General features: G+C 49.1%; 2 protein-coding genes and 1 pseudogene across 4 annotated transcripts; all 3 read left to right on the top strand.

The window, feature by feature from the left end:
- Positions 1-1,045: 1,045 nt before the first annotated feature.
- Positions 1,046-12,088, top strand: LOC120672956 (single myb histone 5-like). Of its 3 annotated transcripts, XM_039953600.1 has the most exons (7): positions 1,053-1,217; positions 8,300-8,531; positions 8,666-8,889; positions 9,008-9,092; positions 10,055-10,138; positions 10,749-11,096; positions 11,497-12,088. In XM_039953600.1, the coding sequence occupies exons 2-7, from the start codon at positions 8,382-8,384 to the stop codon at positions 11,509-11,511; spliced, it is 906 nt and encodes a 301-aa protein (XP_039809534.1). In that variant the 5' UTR covers positions 1,053-1,217; positions 8,300-8,381; the 3' UTR covers positions 11,512-12,088. The 3 variants fall into 3 exon arrangements, with proteins under 3 accessions (XP_039809532.1, XP_039809533.1, XP_039809534.1); XM_039953598.1 differs by lacking the exon at positions 11,497-12,088 and having other exon boundaries at positions 1,046-1,217; positions 10,749-11,129; XM_039953599.1 differs by lacking the exon at positions 11,497-12,088 and having other exon boundaries at positions 1,046-1,217; positions 8,319-8,531; positions 10,749-11,114.
- A 360-nt stretch (positions 12,089-12,448) lies between these two features.
- LOC120672261 (receptor-like protein 6) lies at positions 12,449-13,406 on the top strand. Its single transcript, XM_039952579.1, has one exon. It carries the CDS (start codon positions 12,654-12,656, stop codon positions 13,296-13,298), a length of 645 nt encoding a protein of 214 aa, XP_039808513.1. The 5' UTR covers positions 12,449-12,653; the 3' UTR covers positions 13,299-13,406.
- A 991-nt stretch (positions 13,407-14,397) lies between these two features.
- On the top strand, positions 14,398-15,679 carry LOC120674473 (annotated as a pseudogene).
- Positions 15,680-16,625: the final 946 nt, after the last annotated feature.

Genomic DNA, 16,625 nt, shown 5'->3' with positions numbered 1-16,625 from the left:
AAAACTCCTTTCCAGAGGTTTATTTATGCCGCTAGATGTGCGCTTAAAGGCAGAAAGATCTACTCCATTTGGCTCATACATAACATTGTATTCACCATAAAATACTTGAAACTGCATCTTGCTCGACATATCTGTATATCACATAATACTTATCGAGTTATACTCTTTACTTCACTATCTTATTCAATAATCCGTAAAAACTAAGTATGAAATTCAACTACAACGTATAAGTATTCATAACTACGTGATGACACTCAAATTCTATACTACATATGCCAAATTCTATTCTAAATCATAATTAATTTATAAACACGTTTCTAATAGTACTGCAATTGTAATAATAAATGCGTAGAACTAATTTTCTAAACTAATTTACTACTACGTAACTACAAACTAAAGTATCATTGAACTCCTACTTAAATGGTTCTACTATAGCACTAATTAAATTAAATTACTTACCCCTACTTAAATTACTCATATTTAAATACGTAATACTTAAATGAAAAAATATATAAACTAAATGTACTAACCTGCAGATCACAAGTGCTGAATCCGACAGGGCTTCGCCGCTTTCCTTCTCCTCACTCCTCTCTTTTTTTTCTGGATTTTTGGTGGAATTTTCGGGCTCAAATGAGGAGGGAAGGGGAGGGCGGGAGCTTTTATACGGGATACCCCGGTCGCCCGCGGGGGGGGGGGGGGGGGGGGGGGGGGCGACAGGCCCCCCCTGTCGCCCGGGGGGGCGACAGACCCCCCTGCCGCGCCCGTGGGCTGGGCCCAGTGGCGGTCGCCCGTGGGCTGGGCGACAGGCCCTTGTCGCCCGTTGGGGGGGCGACAGGACTTTTTTTTCCCAGGAACCTCATTGCGAATTTGGAAAAAAAATTACACTTAAGGCCTGTCGCCCTATGGGGGGGCGACCGGACGATATTTTTGAAATATTTCAAAACGGACATATATTTTTGAAATTTTTAGTTTTAAAAAATATAAAAAAGAAAAAACGGCCCGGCTCCGGCCATCTCGACGGGGCGATTAGGCCGGATGAAGCGGTCCACCTGCGGCCACCTAGCTACGTCACCTGTCGCCACCACCAACACCGGGGGACGCTTCGCTCGGACGCTCCCGAGACGCATCGCCGCCGGTCACTCCCTCCCCGCCGCTCCTCTCTCTGTCTGGTGGAGGCGGAGATCCGCGCAGGCGAGGGGTCTGCTCCGCTCGCGTTGGTCAGTAATCCTCGCTTGCTTGCTTTGATGGATTCCCCGCGGGCGGAATGGATGGTTTCGTCTCATCCTCAACCAAACCCAAAAACCTTCCGTCCTCGCCATTCGGATACATATCTGTTGCATGTCGTCCATCCATGGTTCGATTAGGATGGAGTGCGGGCAGTTTAGTTTTCCAGAAATTTCGGGGTTCCAACTGAACCCCCGTGATCCAGCTGAAATCCCCCCTTGCGCGTCGACAGCGCGTAGGATAATGTAGGCAAAGTTGCCAGCGCAGTATATTTTCACAAAACAAAAGAAAAGGATGGCCCAAGCAAGCACCTTGGATGATTTTTCTCCTGTAATTCCGTTTCCACTGTGTGGTATGTGACTGTGGTCTGTGCGTGCTGTGCTCTGATTGGGAAAATGGTTTTGCTGAATGATGTTTAGTCCCGGGATTTTTTAGTTTGTCTCACTGTTGTGCTGTAGGATATCATCTGCCTTGTTTTTTCTAATGCAGTGTCAAGTGCTAAAATCAGCTATGCTCTCTGAAGCCATATTTGATTAGTTTCTGAATAGGAAAAAATACAGCAACACCTGTCCAAGTTCCAGCGTCCACTGCTCATTTCTGCTCATAGTTCAGCATGCTCTTTCCTGTTTTAGCTTGATCGATTCCGACAGAACCTGGGACGTTGTTTAATATGGTATGCTGATCCTGGTGTGCTTTGCAGGACCAAGTCATGTAGGCACTAAAGTTCACAATGCATGCACTTATACTCACTACTCAGACTAGTCATTTATAAGTGCCAGAATCGTATCTTTTTTTACAAGGATGATGGAATGTGTCAGATAGGATTTGTTGAGAATCATCTTCTGCTTTTAGAATTTGCAGTGTTTGTTACACTGTAACAAAAGCTTAAGCTATGAGGAAGCAGTTTTCATGCATATTGCCAAGATGGTGAGATTTTTGTGGAATAGCATCATGGGGACAGTGAAGATTTTTTTTTTTGAAAAAGTGACAGTGAAGAAATTTCCATCTCCTTTTAAATCATCCCATTTCATCTCTTTTTTTGGCATCAATATTTCTCTTGGTTTATTTTAGTATGTTGCAGAATGATGTTGATGGCATATTAATGGAATTATCATGCATCAAATGCATAAACTCATTGGAGATGGTTGGACTTGCCAATTGCCACTTTCCTGTTATAAATAATTAGTTCTGAAGTTGCTTTGTATGATCTAATTTGCAGTCTTGTTTGATCAAATTACAGAGGCCATTGTTGAGTTTAGTACCATTTTGACTCATATTAACTGTTGGTGTATATGTGAGCCCATGTATAGAGGCCCATCTAGAGGCATATGTATAAGATCTATATATCCCACCCTTCTAGTGTTTATAGGCATACAAGGCAATTATTTTCTCCAATATGGTATCATTTGCTTAGGTTCCTCCCACCTCCTGCCGCCGCCATGGCCGGCCGGCCGCCGGCGCCGCCGGCGCTCTCCTTCCCCCCTCTCTCCCCTGCCGCTGCGGGATCTGGCGGGACGTCCCCTGCCACTGCGGGATCTGGCAGGACGTCCCCTGCCACTGCGGGCGCAGGCCCCCGGGGCTCTGGTTCAGCCGCCCCGGCCTGGCGCGCCGCCCTCTCCTCTCCTCCCTCTCCAGCCCCGGCGCCACCCTCCCTCTCCTCTTCCACCCTCTCTTTCTTTCCAGGCGGATGCTCCTCTGCTCCTGCGTGGACCTCTGTTCTGGGCGCCGCCGCTTCCTCTGTTCTGGGCGCCTGGGCAGAGGCTGCCGCCTTCGGCGCCGCAGCGGAGGGGCGCCGGGCCCCTCGTCCTTCACCTCCTTCGCCCGCCGCCGTCGCGGCCCTGGGCGCGCACGCGGCTTAAGACGCCGCCGCCGCCGCTGCCCAGGGTGCGGGGGGCGCGGGCGCGGGCGTGCCCAGCGCCGCCGCCGCAGCCCAGGGCGCGGGAGGCGCGGGCGCGCCCAACGCCGCCGCACACGCCGCGGGCACAGCTTGTGCGGGTGGCGCGCACGCCCCTACCTCCTCTGCTGTGAGGGGTGCGACCGCGGGTGCGGCCCTACAGTTCCCTGCCTCCTCTGGCGCTGGTGGCGCGTGGCTGCCGCCGCGCGACCCCTCTAGGGCCGGTGTGCCTCCGCCGCCGCCCGGCCCCGCCGCCGCCGCCGCCCTGGCGGCTCTCAAGGCCCACGAGCGCGCGCAGGAGGTGCTGCGGGACCTCGAGGCCAAGCTCGAGGCACAGGCCGTCACGCCCGCCGCGCACGCCGCGCGGGCCGCCGCTACACCCGCCGCGCCCGCCGTCGCACCCAGGGACCCTGCGCGGGCCGCTGCCTCCCTCGCCGCCGCCCCCGGCGCGTGGCTGCCCCAGGGCGCCGCCGCTGCCCCGGCCGCCGGATCCGCCTTCCCCAGGGTGCCGCCGCCGCCTCGACTTCTCGTGCACGTGCCCGCGCCCGACCCCCTCCTTGGTGCTCCTCTCACCGGCCAGACCGGGGTGGGGGAGGCCGAGGGCGTCGTCGGCGGAGGGGACGTGGTGGTGGTGCTCGGGGCACTCCGGACCCGACTCCGGCTCCCACTCCTGCTCCCTGCCCTGGAGGTACGCTCTGGCCATCCTTCAGCGCTCCATGGCCAGGGCACATCCCGATGTGGCCGTTTCAGGGTCAGGGGGGCCTCGTCCTCAGCCCCAGCCGGCGGTCATGCTCGCCGCGGCTGCTCCCCTGTTCACGCCGTCCTGGACCCCGCCTGCTCCACCCAGCCAGCAGCCGATCTGGCTTGGGGGGTGGGACCAGGCCGCACTGGCGCAGTCCTTCAGCGCCATGGGGCGGACGCCGCCGGTCAGCACCGAGTGGATCGCCGACTCGGGTGCCTCCTTTCACACCACCCCACATGCTGGTATCCTCTCTTCTGTCCGACCCCCACACCCCTCTTGTCCTTCTTCCATCATGGTTGGTGACGGGTCTTGCCTTCCTGTCACCGCCGTGGGTTCTGCTCCTGGCTCTTTTCGGCTTCCCAATGTCCTTGTTGCTCCGCAGATGGTTCATAACCTTCTTTCCATTCGTCAGTTTACAGCTGACAATTCTTGTTCCATCGAGTTTGATTCTTCTGGCCTCACTGTAAAGGATTCGGCCTCCCGGCGTCCGCTACTCCGGTGTGACAGCACGGGGCCCTTTACACCCTTCGCTTTCCTTCTTCTGCTGCACCACTCTCGCCTTCTTCTTCGCCCTGGCCGTTCTGGTCTGCCGCTTTTGCCGCGATGCCGTCTTCCACCACCTGGCACCGCCGTCTTGGTCACCCTGGCCGCGACGTTCTGGCTCAGCTCAGTTGTAGTGCCGATGTTCCTGGCATTAGGGCTCCTGCTGAGCCCCTCTGCCATGCGTGCCAGCTCGGTCGTCATGTTCGGCTCCCTTTTTCTTCTTCTTCGCATACGACACATGCATTTGATCTTGTTCACCGTGATCTGTGGACCTCCCCTGTACTTAGCTTTTCTGGTTATAAGTATTATCTGGTGGTGGTCGATGACTTCTCGCACTACTCTTGGACGTTTCCTTTGCGCGCCAAGTCTGAGACATTTCCCACCCTCCTCCACTTCTTTGCCTGGGTATCCACTCAGTTCGGCCTCACCGTTAAGGCCGTCCAGTGTGACAACAGGTGGGAGTTCGACAACTCCACCTCCCGTTCTTTCTTCCTCTCTCGGGGTGTTCAGCTGCGTATATCTTGTCCGTATACCTCTCCTCAGAACGGCAAGGCTGAGCGGATGATTCGCACGACGAACGACGTCGTGCACACCCTTCTGATCCAGGCGCCTCTGCCCCCGCGCTTCTGGGCTGAGAGCCTCTACACCGCCACCTACTTGCTCAACCGTCTTCCGTCCACTGCTTCTCCTGCTCCCACTCCACACCACGCTCTTTTCGGTACCCCTCCTCGCTACGACCACCTTCGGGTCTTCGGGTGTGCGTGTTACCCTAACACCACTGCCACTGCTCCTCACAAGCTGGCGCTCCGCTCGACTCGTTGTGTGTTCCTTGGTTACTCCCCTGACCACAAGGGGTACCGATGCTTTGACCTCACCTCTCGCCGCATCCTGATCTCCCGACACGTCGTCTTTGACAAGTCGGATTTCCCCTACTCCACCTCCTCCACACCTTCTGACCCCGAGCTGGAGTCCCTGTTTCCGACTGACCCGGTGGTTCAGCCACCTTTACCTGTCTTTTCTTTCCCTGCATGTTTTCCCGGCACACCGGCACCGCTGCCGGTGATCCCTGCTGCGCCACGCACGGCCCCGGTGCCCGCGGTCGCGCCACACGCGGCCCCCGCACCTCCGGTCGTGCCGCGCGCGGACCCGGTGTCTCCTGCCGCGTCACGCGCGGCGCCGGTGCCTCCCGCTGCACCTGCACGGTATGCTCAGCCGGTGCAGGTGTACCAGCGTCGTCCGGTGCCGACTCCGGCGCCGCCGCGGTACTCTCAGCCGGTACAGGTGTACCGGCGTCGTTCGGCGCCGGCACCGGCGCCGACTCTGGCTCCGGAGGCTCCTCCGACGCCTACACTGGAGTCGTCGCCACCGCCATCTACACCGGAGCTGCCGACGCCTCCGCCGACTCGCTCTCGAGTCGAGCCGGAGGTGTACCACCCGCCCGTCGTCCATCGGGATCCTCGGCATATCCATCCCATGGTGACTCGGCGGATGGCGTCTCAGGCCGCGACTCTCTCCGCCACCGAGGGAGAGCCACGGGTCTCTCCGGTACCCTCTTCTGTCCGCGACGCCCTGGCGGATCCTCACTGGCGTCGCGCGATGGAAGAGGAGTACGCGGCTCTCCTTGCCAACCAGACGTGGGACCTCGTGCCGCATCCGTCTGGTTGCAATGTGGACACCGGCAAGTGGATCTGGACGCATAAGCGTCGGACTGATGGCACACTGGAGCGCTACAAAGCTTGCTGGGTTCTCCGGGGGTTCACTCAGCGGGCTGGTGTGGACTATGATAAGACCTTCAGCCCTGTGGTGAAGCCTGCTACTGTGCGCACGATCCTCTCGCTTGCGATCTCGCGCTCTTGGCCTGTGCACCAGCTGGACGTGAAGAATGTCTTTCTTCACGGCACTCTGTCAGAGACAGTGTACTGCTCTCAGCCGGCGGGATTTGTGGACTCGAGTCGTCTGGATATGGTCTGCCGGCTCAACAAGTCCCTCTATGGTCTGAAGCAAGCTCCTCGGTCTTGGTACTCTCGGTTTGCCACATTCTTGCTGACTTTGGGGTTCACCGAGGCCAAGTCTGACACGTCTCTCTTCATCTACCGCCGTGGGGATGAGACTGCATATCTGCTGCTCTATGTCGATGACATTGTGCTCACAGCCTCCAGTCAGCAGTTGCTTCAGAGTGTCATCTCCTCTCTGCAGCAGGAGTTTGCTATGAAGGATCTGGGTCAGCTCCACCACTTCTTGGGCGTCACTGTTGAGCCTTGCTCGTCTAGTCTTCTCCTTCACCAGCGGCAGTACGCACTCGATATTCTGGAGCGGGCTGGGATGACTGATTGCAAGCCCTGCTCCACTCCTGTCGACACTCAGACAAAGCTGTCTGCTGATCTGAGTGATCCGGTGGCTGATCCTACTACCTACCGGAGTCTGGCTGGTGCTTTGCAGTACCTCACCTTCACTAGGCCGGACCTCACCTATGCTGTTCAGCAGGTCTGTCTCCATATGCATGATCCCCGGGGGTCACACCTTTCTGCGCTGAAGCGTCTCCTCCGCTACGTCCGTGGCACTGTGGACCTCGGCCTGGTGCTTCACCGCTCGTCTCCTGTTGTGCTGGTGGTCTACACCGACGCTGACTGGGCTGGCTGCCCGGACACTCGTCGCTCCACTTCCGGCTACGCCGTCTTCCTGGGCGGCAACCTGGTCTCCTGGTCGTCCAAGCGCCAGCCGGTTGTCTCCCGCTCCAGTGCTGAGGCGGAGTACCAGGCTGTCGCTAACGGCGTGGCGGAGGCGTCCTAGTTACGACAGCTCTTGGCGGAGCTCCACAACCCGCTCGCCAAGAGCACGCTCGTCTACTGCGACAACGTCAACGCCGTGTATCTCTCCACCAACCCCGTCCAACATCAGCGGACGAAACATGTGGAGATCGACCTACACTTCGTGCGCGACAGAGTCGCCATCGGCGATGTTCGGGTACTCCATGTCCCGACTACCTCCCAGTTTGCTGACATCTTCACCAAAGGACTGCCCTCCTCGACCTTCTCGGAGTTTCGATCCAGCCTCAACGTATCCGGTGGCTAGTTGTGGCTGCGGGGGGTATTTGCCCTTTGTACTCCCTTTGTACTCTCTTCTTCTCCAGTCTTGAACACCGCTGCGCCGGTAGTTCAGACTGCGGGGGGTGTTGGTGTATATGTGAGCCCATGTATAGAGGTCCATGTATAAGATCTATATATCCCACCCTTCTAGGGTTTGGAGGAAACAAGGCAATTATTCTCTCCAATATTAACTCCATTACTCCAGTGACAAATAAGTGATGTGTTTTGGGTTGTCTTGAAACAACGAATCTTTAAACCTAAATCACAATTTGAAAATAATATGAGTAGATTCATCTGTTCTGTCAGGTGCGTTGGTGTGGGTTTGTGCTGTTTTTTTTTTGGGTCCTTAACCGGATTCTTTGTATGTTTCTTTCACCCTTAATGAAATGACACACAGCTCTTCTGCGTTGTTGGAGAAAAAATTAGATTCATCTTGATGATTAGATTAATAATGGTATAATTTTGCTATGTTTCATAAGTATATCACAACAATAATTAGTAGCGAAAGTTGTGTATTAAGGACTTGTTTGAAGTCCTAAAACTCCACTTAGTTGTGAGTGAATGAGACAGGCTGTATTCTTTGTGAATGATAATGTAGACTCTGAGAGTGAATAGAGAAAATGTTTTTTATAATAATTTTTGGCCCCTATTATTTAGTATATGCTATTTGTATTGCAAACCTGATTTGCTGCTTTAGCCATGGATGGCAGGATCTTGTACATATTATAAGAATAATTTATTTCTGTTTACTGTTTCCTGCAAGTATTAACCAAATGTGTTCAGCACTGGTTATATATATATTCCTTTCAGCTGTTTGTGGACGAAGCAGGTCAGAAGGAGCACACTCGTGTTTGGTTTGTACTGTACCTGACTGAGGAGATTAGGTCTACGCATGGGGGCTCCAAAGCAGAGGTGGACTTCTGAGGAAGAGGCTGCTCTTAGAACTGGAGTCGCAAAACATGGAGTTGGAAATTGGCGCACAATATTGAATGATCCAGAACTTAGTTCCACATTGCGCTACCGCTCGAATGTTGACCTAAAGGTTAAAGCTGTTGATTTGATTCCACTTCTGCTTGCTTGTTGAAGGGACTGCCAATCTTTTGTATTCCAGTCGAATTCCCAGAATTGATCTTCACTCTAAATCCTTATCCATTCTTTGTACTAATTACTACTTAGGACAAGTGGCGTAACATGAATGTAACTGTCACCGCTTCGAGTTCTCGTGACAAGGCAAGGACTGCCATGAAGAAAACCCGAGCTGCTCCTAAGAACAATGACCACACGGCAGCAATCATCACAGTTACTTCTGATGCTGATGATGAGATTGTTGATGCAAAGCCTATAGCATCAGTGTCTGCTGAAGCGTGGAATACTTCTACATCAAAGAAATCTCACTCGAGGTATATCTGTAGAAGTGTAATTCATAATTCTGGAATTTAGCTCTTTTTTCTCTTTGTCTTATCAATAGAAAACTAGGTAGTTTGAATGTTCCTCTTTAGCTTAATGGCTTTCATGCAGGCTAGACAATATTATAATGGAGGCTATAAAGAACTTGAATGAGCCTACGGGGTCACACAGAACTACTATTGCTAATTACATAGAGGTGTGCATCCTTCTTTTGTTTTTGTATCTTCTTAGGACTAGAGTTATAGTATGTTTTATGTTCTTTATACAAAGACCATTGCCTTTTATTTTTAGTGTAATGTCAAATGCTATTTCCACTTTGTGTCTATGTTTGGTCAGCCAAAGATTTTACATACCAGACAGATTGTCAGATGTAGGTTCAATGTTTCTAGTGTATAAAAACACAAATCAGGTGGCACCATGCAACTTCTTAGTCGATGATGGATGGTTCCATAAGGATCCTTGCAACAGATATAGGTGGCCATGGTAGTTGAACAATGCTTCAATTCGACAGCTGCAGTGTTGACACCGGTTCGTAGGACCCATGCAGATTTTTTTTTAAAAAAAAAACTCAATTACCCATGTCCGTCCATTCTCTATTCGCACTGACAGAAAAAACGGCCAGCACCCATCCATGTCTCGTTCCTCACTGCAGTATTTTATTGCCCTCGAGTCGAATCGAGTCCTATGGTCGATTTTCGCTCTGACAACAGAACGTCGGTCGTCACTATGTGCGTTGTTCGGTTTGGATAGCCCAAGATTCAATTTTACCGCACACTGGAGCTGCCCTTACTGCCGAATACCTAAATATATTGCAAATACGGTTTCATACCGGAAATAAATTTCCACTATATCTGTCCTGATTGTATCAAAATGAGCTATTGCAGATATCAAATTAGTAGAATCCAATACTTAATACATGCCTGGTCACACAAGATATCCCCATTTCGTGCAAGAATGGCAACTGACCTCTTGTTCTTAACTCTCTTCCAGCTTGCTCAAAAGCTTTTACATTGTCTTCTTGCAGAATTGTGATGCCATTTTGAAATTATTTCATGTTTTCACTTGCTTTGTTTCAACAATTTTTTGTGAACTGAGCCATGTTTGTCTTATTTGTTGCGTGCACATTCAGTTTCTTACCCTGGTTTTATTTTTATGTAGGAGCAATATTGGCCACCTAGTGATTTTGATCACTTATTATCTGCAAAACTGAAGGACTTGGCCTCCAGTGGGAAATTGATAAAGGTAATTATCATTTTTAGCTGCCTACATCATTCTTATGCTATGCCTATGCCAGAAATATAAGCAATTCAAAGGTGAAACTACCAGGTGGTATCACGTGGGTAAATGGGTAAATTAAATTAATGACATCATCTACTGAAATAGATAGGTACTACTATAACCTTTGCATGAAACCCTCAAAAGGCTAGTTCTCATCCAACTGGAACAATTCACATGCCATATTTGTGAAAACAGGATATATGAAGGTTTACCAGATCTATATTTTTGGGCATATGCATGAGTTCTAAAAGGTCCATCCAATTGTTCAGTCATGCACCATACATATTTGTCAGTATTGGCACTAGCTGATGCTTGTTAAATTATACACCATAAATTACTGTTAGTTTATGTCATACTGATTTCTTGTTCAATTCCATGTCGGATCCTTGTTGAACTGCCTTTTTTTGGGTTTACTACAAAATTTGCTACTTTCTGCAGTATTTGGTTTGTGGGCACTATGATATCCATGACCTACTTTTACTGCTGAAGTTCTTATTTTAATCCAATTAGAAGTCACGTGCTCTCAAATTTAAGAACCAAGTATTTCAGCATGTGACCCAACGGAACTTTGCAGGTGAATCGGAAGTACAGGATAGCACCTAGTTCACCACGCTTAGAGGGCCGAAGCCCCAAAATGTTGCTGCTGGAAGATGTGCAAAAGGAGCCCCTGAAAGTAATGAATGATGCTAGTAAAAGCCTTACAAGATCTCAAGTTGATGATGAATTGGCTCGCATGGCAACTATGACCCCGGAGGCTGCAGCAGCAGCTGCTGCTCGTGCAGTTGCAGAGGCAGAGGCTATCATGGCAGAAGCTGAAGCAGCTGCGAGAGAGGCAGAGGTTGCGGAAGCAGAGGCCCAAGCTGCACAGGCCTTTGCTGAAGCAGCACTTTTGACACTGAAGAACAGAAATGCTGCAAAATTGGTAAACTCCAGTTCATGAATCCTTTAGTTATATGCTTTGTCCTTTCACATGTGGTACCAGGTTGCATAGTCCCTTTTGCAACTTATTGGCGACCTTTGCTTTCTTAGAAAACCCCATGATGAGCAAGTTTTCATAAATTAATTGGGTTATTCAGTGAAGATTATGATTTCCAAAGGTCCTTATGCTGAGGCATAGAAAAAAAAATCATTTCAGACTTATTTGTTATTGTTCCTGCACTAAACTGTGCCCACTACTCAATAATAATATTTGAGAAAACAAAGGATCTTACAACAAATGGGCTCGCGAGTTTGTCAGAAGCAATCAACCTGTTTTCGACAACTTCAAAATAGCCTGTGGTTCGCTGCAGTAAAAATTCTGATTCCTTGATGTTCATGTGCAGATGGCCCAAGGTTGATGCTACGCGGAGCTCTTCCTGCCCAGTGTTGGCGCAGGTGCAGGCCACCTATGTATGCAGTTCATGTTTACTGTTGTTTAGGCAAGCACAGCCGTCTCCCCCTAGTTGCATCAAATGTGTCGTTGGATCCACTCATCCGTGTGAGCTCCGACGCCGCAACGAAGGTACATCTGCTCAGTATTCCGCTTCGGACACCATTTCGGAACTCGGTGCCGTGGTAAACTCTTCGTCAGTGTCGTCAAACCGTTGCATGTTTTCGCTGGCGGTGCGCATGGCACAACGCTGCGTCGTGTTCGTGTGCCAACACAGCCTTTGCATAATTGCATTGGTGCACGTCTTTGGACTTGCCATCAAACGGGAAGTCAGGTGAATCATCTGGGGACTTGGGAGGTAGAGCATGGCTGGGCAGCTTTCCTTTTCCACATTGAAATCTGTCATCCTGCCCTGCAAAGGGGAGCTTTCCTAATTCTAAGCCTGCTAGGCAGCATACTGATGGTTCTAACATGTACGCGGAGTGGTAACATGTACGCTCAGATCCTGATAATTAAGGCCAGCTACGGGCTACACGTTTTTGCAACTTTTTCAAAATGCCATCTTATGTCTCTCAAATCTCACTCGAATGCAAATGGGCTAACATCACAACCTACCTGAGCATCGGTCCATTACGATCAAACCTGATTCCTCATCAACACTGCGGGAAGGGGACTGACCAACCTCTTTCACTTTTTTTTTCTTCATTCAGGGCTTTCAGTGCTTCTCGAAGAACGGGCGCAAATAAGAAAATTGAAAGAAAGAAAAAAAGAGGGCAGGACTTTTTGTTCCTGTTTTCGTTTCACGTGAAGTTGAATGATGACTAGCTGAGGATAGGATGAAAGGAGAAAAGACAAAACCAGACCTATTGCAGCTAAGCGTGATGCTTCAGAAGTCAGAACCTCCCTAAAAAAATTCAAAGATAGAAGATAGAAGCAAGATTATGGCGACTAATTGAACCATGCATATTGGCAATCTTGACCGTAACTAGTAACCAGTAAGATGACGGGCATCAGACGCGTAATGTATACATAAACCAACGGTGAGAAACTCTCTTCACCGAAAAGTAGAAGCCGAGCTCACCTGCAAGAAAGTCCTAGCCAGCCAAGCCAATGCAAAGGCCAAAGCTAGCTGCCAATAATACGGCCACTGCCATGGCCCAACACAGGCCAAGACAAGCAGTATCGCAGCTGCTCCTACAAATCCACCTCGCGATCACAGCCTGCTCGCTGCTCCCTTCATCCGCCGGGGCTTACACCGCCGCGGCACCGCCAGTTCCATGCTTGCCTGATCAGGCGGCGGCGCTGCTCCGGTTGAAACGATCCTTCGTCGCCACCGATTACTCTGCCATTGCCTTCCGGTCGTGGAGGGCCGGCACGGACTGTTGCCGCTGGACAGGCGTGCGTTGCGGCCACTTTGATGGCCGCGTGACTTCCCTCGACTTGGGTGACCGAGGTTTGAAGAGCGGAGGCCTCGAGCCTGCGCTTTTCGATCTGACCTCCCTCAGGTACCTGAACCTCGGTTCTAACGACTTCAATGGATCTCAGCTCCCATTCACCGGGTTTGAGCAGCTCGCTGAACTCACCCATCTGAACCTTTCGAGTTCAAGCTTTTCTGGCAAGGTGCCAAATGGCATTGGACACCTGACAAATCTCATATCCCTTGACCTCTCTACTAGCTTTGAGCTTTCTGAGACACTTCGTTATAAACCCATGATCAGCGCACCCTCAGTGAGTCGCACTGGTGCAGCATCATAACCAAGTCCTGTCCTAAACTCCGTGTTCTTAGGTTACCAAATTGTCAGATCTCTGGACCCATTTGTGGTTCATTGCATACCTTGCTCTCATTGGTAGTTATTGATCTACTGTTAAATAATTTGTCTGGTCCAATCCCAAACTTCCTGACCAATTTCTCCAATTTAAGTGTTCTTCAACTGAGCCATAATAAGCTTCAAGGATGGATCTCACCAGCAATCTTTCAGCACAAGAAACTAGTGACAATTGATCTTTACAATAATCTTGAAATTTCTGGTTACTTGCCAAATTTCATAACTCGTACTAGTTTGGAGAATCTGGATGTTGGTAAAACTGATTTCTCAGGCACAATACCAGCTTCAATTAGCAATCTCACAGCTTTGAGGAGGCTAGGCCTTAGTGCAACAGGCTTTTCCGGTGAGCTTCCTTCATCCATCGGTATGCTCAAATCCTTGAGTGAATTAGAGATTTCTGGGATGGTAATAGAAGGGCTCATGCCATCATGGATTGCAAACCTAACAGCTCTAACGGTTCTCCAATTCTCTGATTGTGGCTTATCTGGACCAATACCATCCTTTGTCCACAATTTGACTAAATTGCATAAACTAGCATTGTGTAACTGTAGCTTTCTGGGGAAATAGCTTCATATATCTCAACGTTGGTGCAACTAAAAACAATATTGCTATATTCAAACAATTTCATCGGCAAGATAGAGTTTACCATTTTTAGGAAAATGACAAACCTTATTATGTTGGATCTCTCCGATAATAATCTAGTTGTGGTTGAGGGAGGAGATAACAATTCTTCATTAGCATCATCACCCCAATTTGGTTACTTATCTCTATCAGGTTGTAACATAAGTAAGTATCCTGGTTTCTTGAGGCACCAAGATCAAATCATATGGCTCGACCTTTCAGATAACTAGATTCATGGGGCTGTAACACAATGGGTTTTGGAGACTTCAAATTTTCCTTCTATTCTGATCCTTGCAAACAATAGACTTACTAGTTTCGGTGGTCCTTTCCTCCCTGGGCAATCATGGTTGCTTGATCTCAGCAACAATAGGCTTGAAGGGCCCATACCTATACCCCGAGGTCCAGCAATGGTGCTCGATTACTCAAACAATAGGTTCTTGTCGATACCTTCTAATTTTAGCTCTCATATTCATGAAGTTAACATCTTCAAGGCCTCTGGAAACAAGTTATCTGGAAAAATCCCATCATCATTTTGTCATAGAATCAATATACACATGCTCGATCTCTCTTACAACAACTTCAGTGGTCCAATTCCATCTTGTTTAATGGAGAATGTCAACGGGATACAATCGTTAAAACTTAAAGAAAATCAGCTAAAGGGGCAACTTCCGAACAATATCAAGGAAGGATGCTCATTTGAGGCGTTAGATTTCAGTGGCAACTGGATTGGAGGGCAGCTACCTAGATCTCTTGTTACTTGCAAAAACTTGGAGGTCCTCGATATCGGAAAAAATCAAATAAGTGACTCTTTTCCATGTTGGATGAATAAACTCTCTAGACTTCGAGTTCTTGTCTTGAACTCAAACAGGTTTTATGGAAAGTTGGTGCCTTCTGCTGCTGATGAGGAAGGCACTTGTGAATTTCCAAGTCTACGGATTCTTGATCTAGCCTCAATAACTTTTCAGGTACACTAACAAAGGCATGGTTTACAAAACTGAAGTCCATCATTGGTAAAATTGAAAACGAGACGCCGGTGGTGGAATTTGTGGGTCCATCAAATGATATATATAAGATTACCACCTTGATCACATACAAAGGATTTGATTTCACAATTTCTAATACGTTATGGACCCTTGTGTACATTGACATCTCAAGCAATGCATTCCGTGGTAGTATCCCTGAATCCATCGGGGAGCTTGTTATATTAAATGAGCTCAACATGTCACGCAACTCACTCACGGGGCCAATTCCGTCCCAGCTTGGCCGTTTGGGCCAGATAGAAACTCTGGACCTATCCTTCAATGAACTTTCAAGAACAATCCCCAGGATCTAGCATCTCTAGACTTTCTTTCCATGTTGAACCTCTCCTACAACAAGTTGGAAGGCAGAGTGCCAGAGTCACCTCATTTCATGACATTTTCCAATGGCTCATTTTTGGGAAACGATGGCCTGTGCGGGCCTCCGTTATCAAAAGAGTGCATCAGCACAACACCACCACCAGCAATGTCACGTCACTCCGTAGAGAGATCTGTAGATATTATGTTATTCCTCTTTGTTGGACTAGGATTTGGTATTGGATTTGTAATTGCAGTTGTAATGTCATGTGGAATAATCCCCACTAGAAAGCGATCTTGATCGAGAAGGAACGAGCGAGGTCCCCTTAATTGTGTATCGATCGAGATTAATTGAAATTCCCTGTATGAGGGTATTGCAAGTGTATCATTTTGATATATTAGAAATACAAGCAAACCCATTTTATTTGTTGAAACGCTAGCAAATTGTACAATTACAGTGATAAAAGTAGGTCAATTGGGATTTTACTGCTTTCAGTCAGCTTGGGCGCCAATATGCAAATTTACCTTATTTTCAGCCCGACCGGTTGGTGACCGGCGAGGCGGCGACAAGCCCTTTCAGCTCATCTGAAAATAGGGAATACTTCAATTTTTCTTTCGTGCTAATCCAGTTTTGTTGGATGGCTAAGAGGAGTAATGATGGTAAAAATGTCAGGAGCTAGTCACCCAGGAGACCACGGCTTAGATCTTGTCCGTGCAGCATGCAGAGTGTGTGGCCAGTGGCGGTAGCCTCGATTGCACGGCAGCCAGTAAACATCTACTAGTATCATTTTCTGGTTTTAACTGGCAGATAACAGCCTCGGTGGACAATTGTGGCTCGCTCTGCGATATTGCACGATTACTGCTCAGGACTCCGATGGTCTCCGATCGAGATGTCACCGCTCGGTGGCTTCTGCACGTTCGTTTACCTGCCTCCCTTCTCCTATTCCGAATTTCATTTTTGATGCGGAATAGATTGATGCGTGTAAATTCTATCTGGCTTAATAGAATGAAATTGATGTGAAATTTCATTTTTATTTATTTATTCACGACCGAAGTAAGTAAGTCGTGCGAAGCAACACGACCGTTAATGGGTGGCTGACTTAGTAGTCGTCGTACACAGATGAGGTCGGACTCGCTGTCAGTGGTACTTTGGTAGGGTCCATGGCTATACATATTTTCTATTCGCGTGGGGTTGCCTGACTACTGATCGTCGGATGATGAAATAACTGATTGAATTAAAGTGTGAGCAGAATTCACCCAAAACTATTCATTATCGTAAATTATGTCTTATTGTTGGTTAA

This window comes from Panicum virgatum, chromosome 5N (genome assembly GCF_016808335.1).
Source record: "Panicum virgatum strain AP13 chromosome 5N, P.virgatum_v5, whole genome shotgun sequence".
Classification (NCBI taxonomy): Eukaryota; Viridiplantae; Streptophyta; class Magnoliopsida; order Poales; family Poaceae; genus Panicum; species Panicum virgatum.
This window is presented reverse-complemented; position numbering and strand designations above follow the sequence as displayed.

Bases quoted from the DNA above. Each gene is read 5' to 3' on its own strand.
- LOC120672956 (XM_039953598.1), top strand. From the start codon at position 8,382: ATGGGGGCTCCAAAGCAGAGGTGGACTTCTGAGGAAGAGGCTGCTCTT. The intron at 8,532-8,665 runs GTTAAAGCTGTT...ATTACTACTTAG, and splicing joins GCTCGAATGTTGACCTAAAG to GACAAGTGGCGTAACATGAA. The intron at 9,093-10,054 runs GTGTGCATCCTT...ATTTTTATGTAG, and splicing joins CTATTGCTAATTACATAGAG to GAGCAATATTGGCCACCTAG.
- LOC120672261 (XM_039952579.1), top strand. From the start codon at position 12,654: ATGCAAAGGCCAAAGCTAGCTGCCAATAATACGGCCACTGCCATGGCC.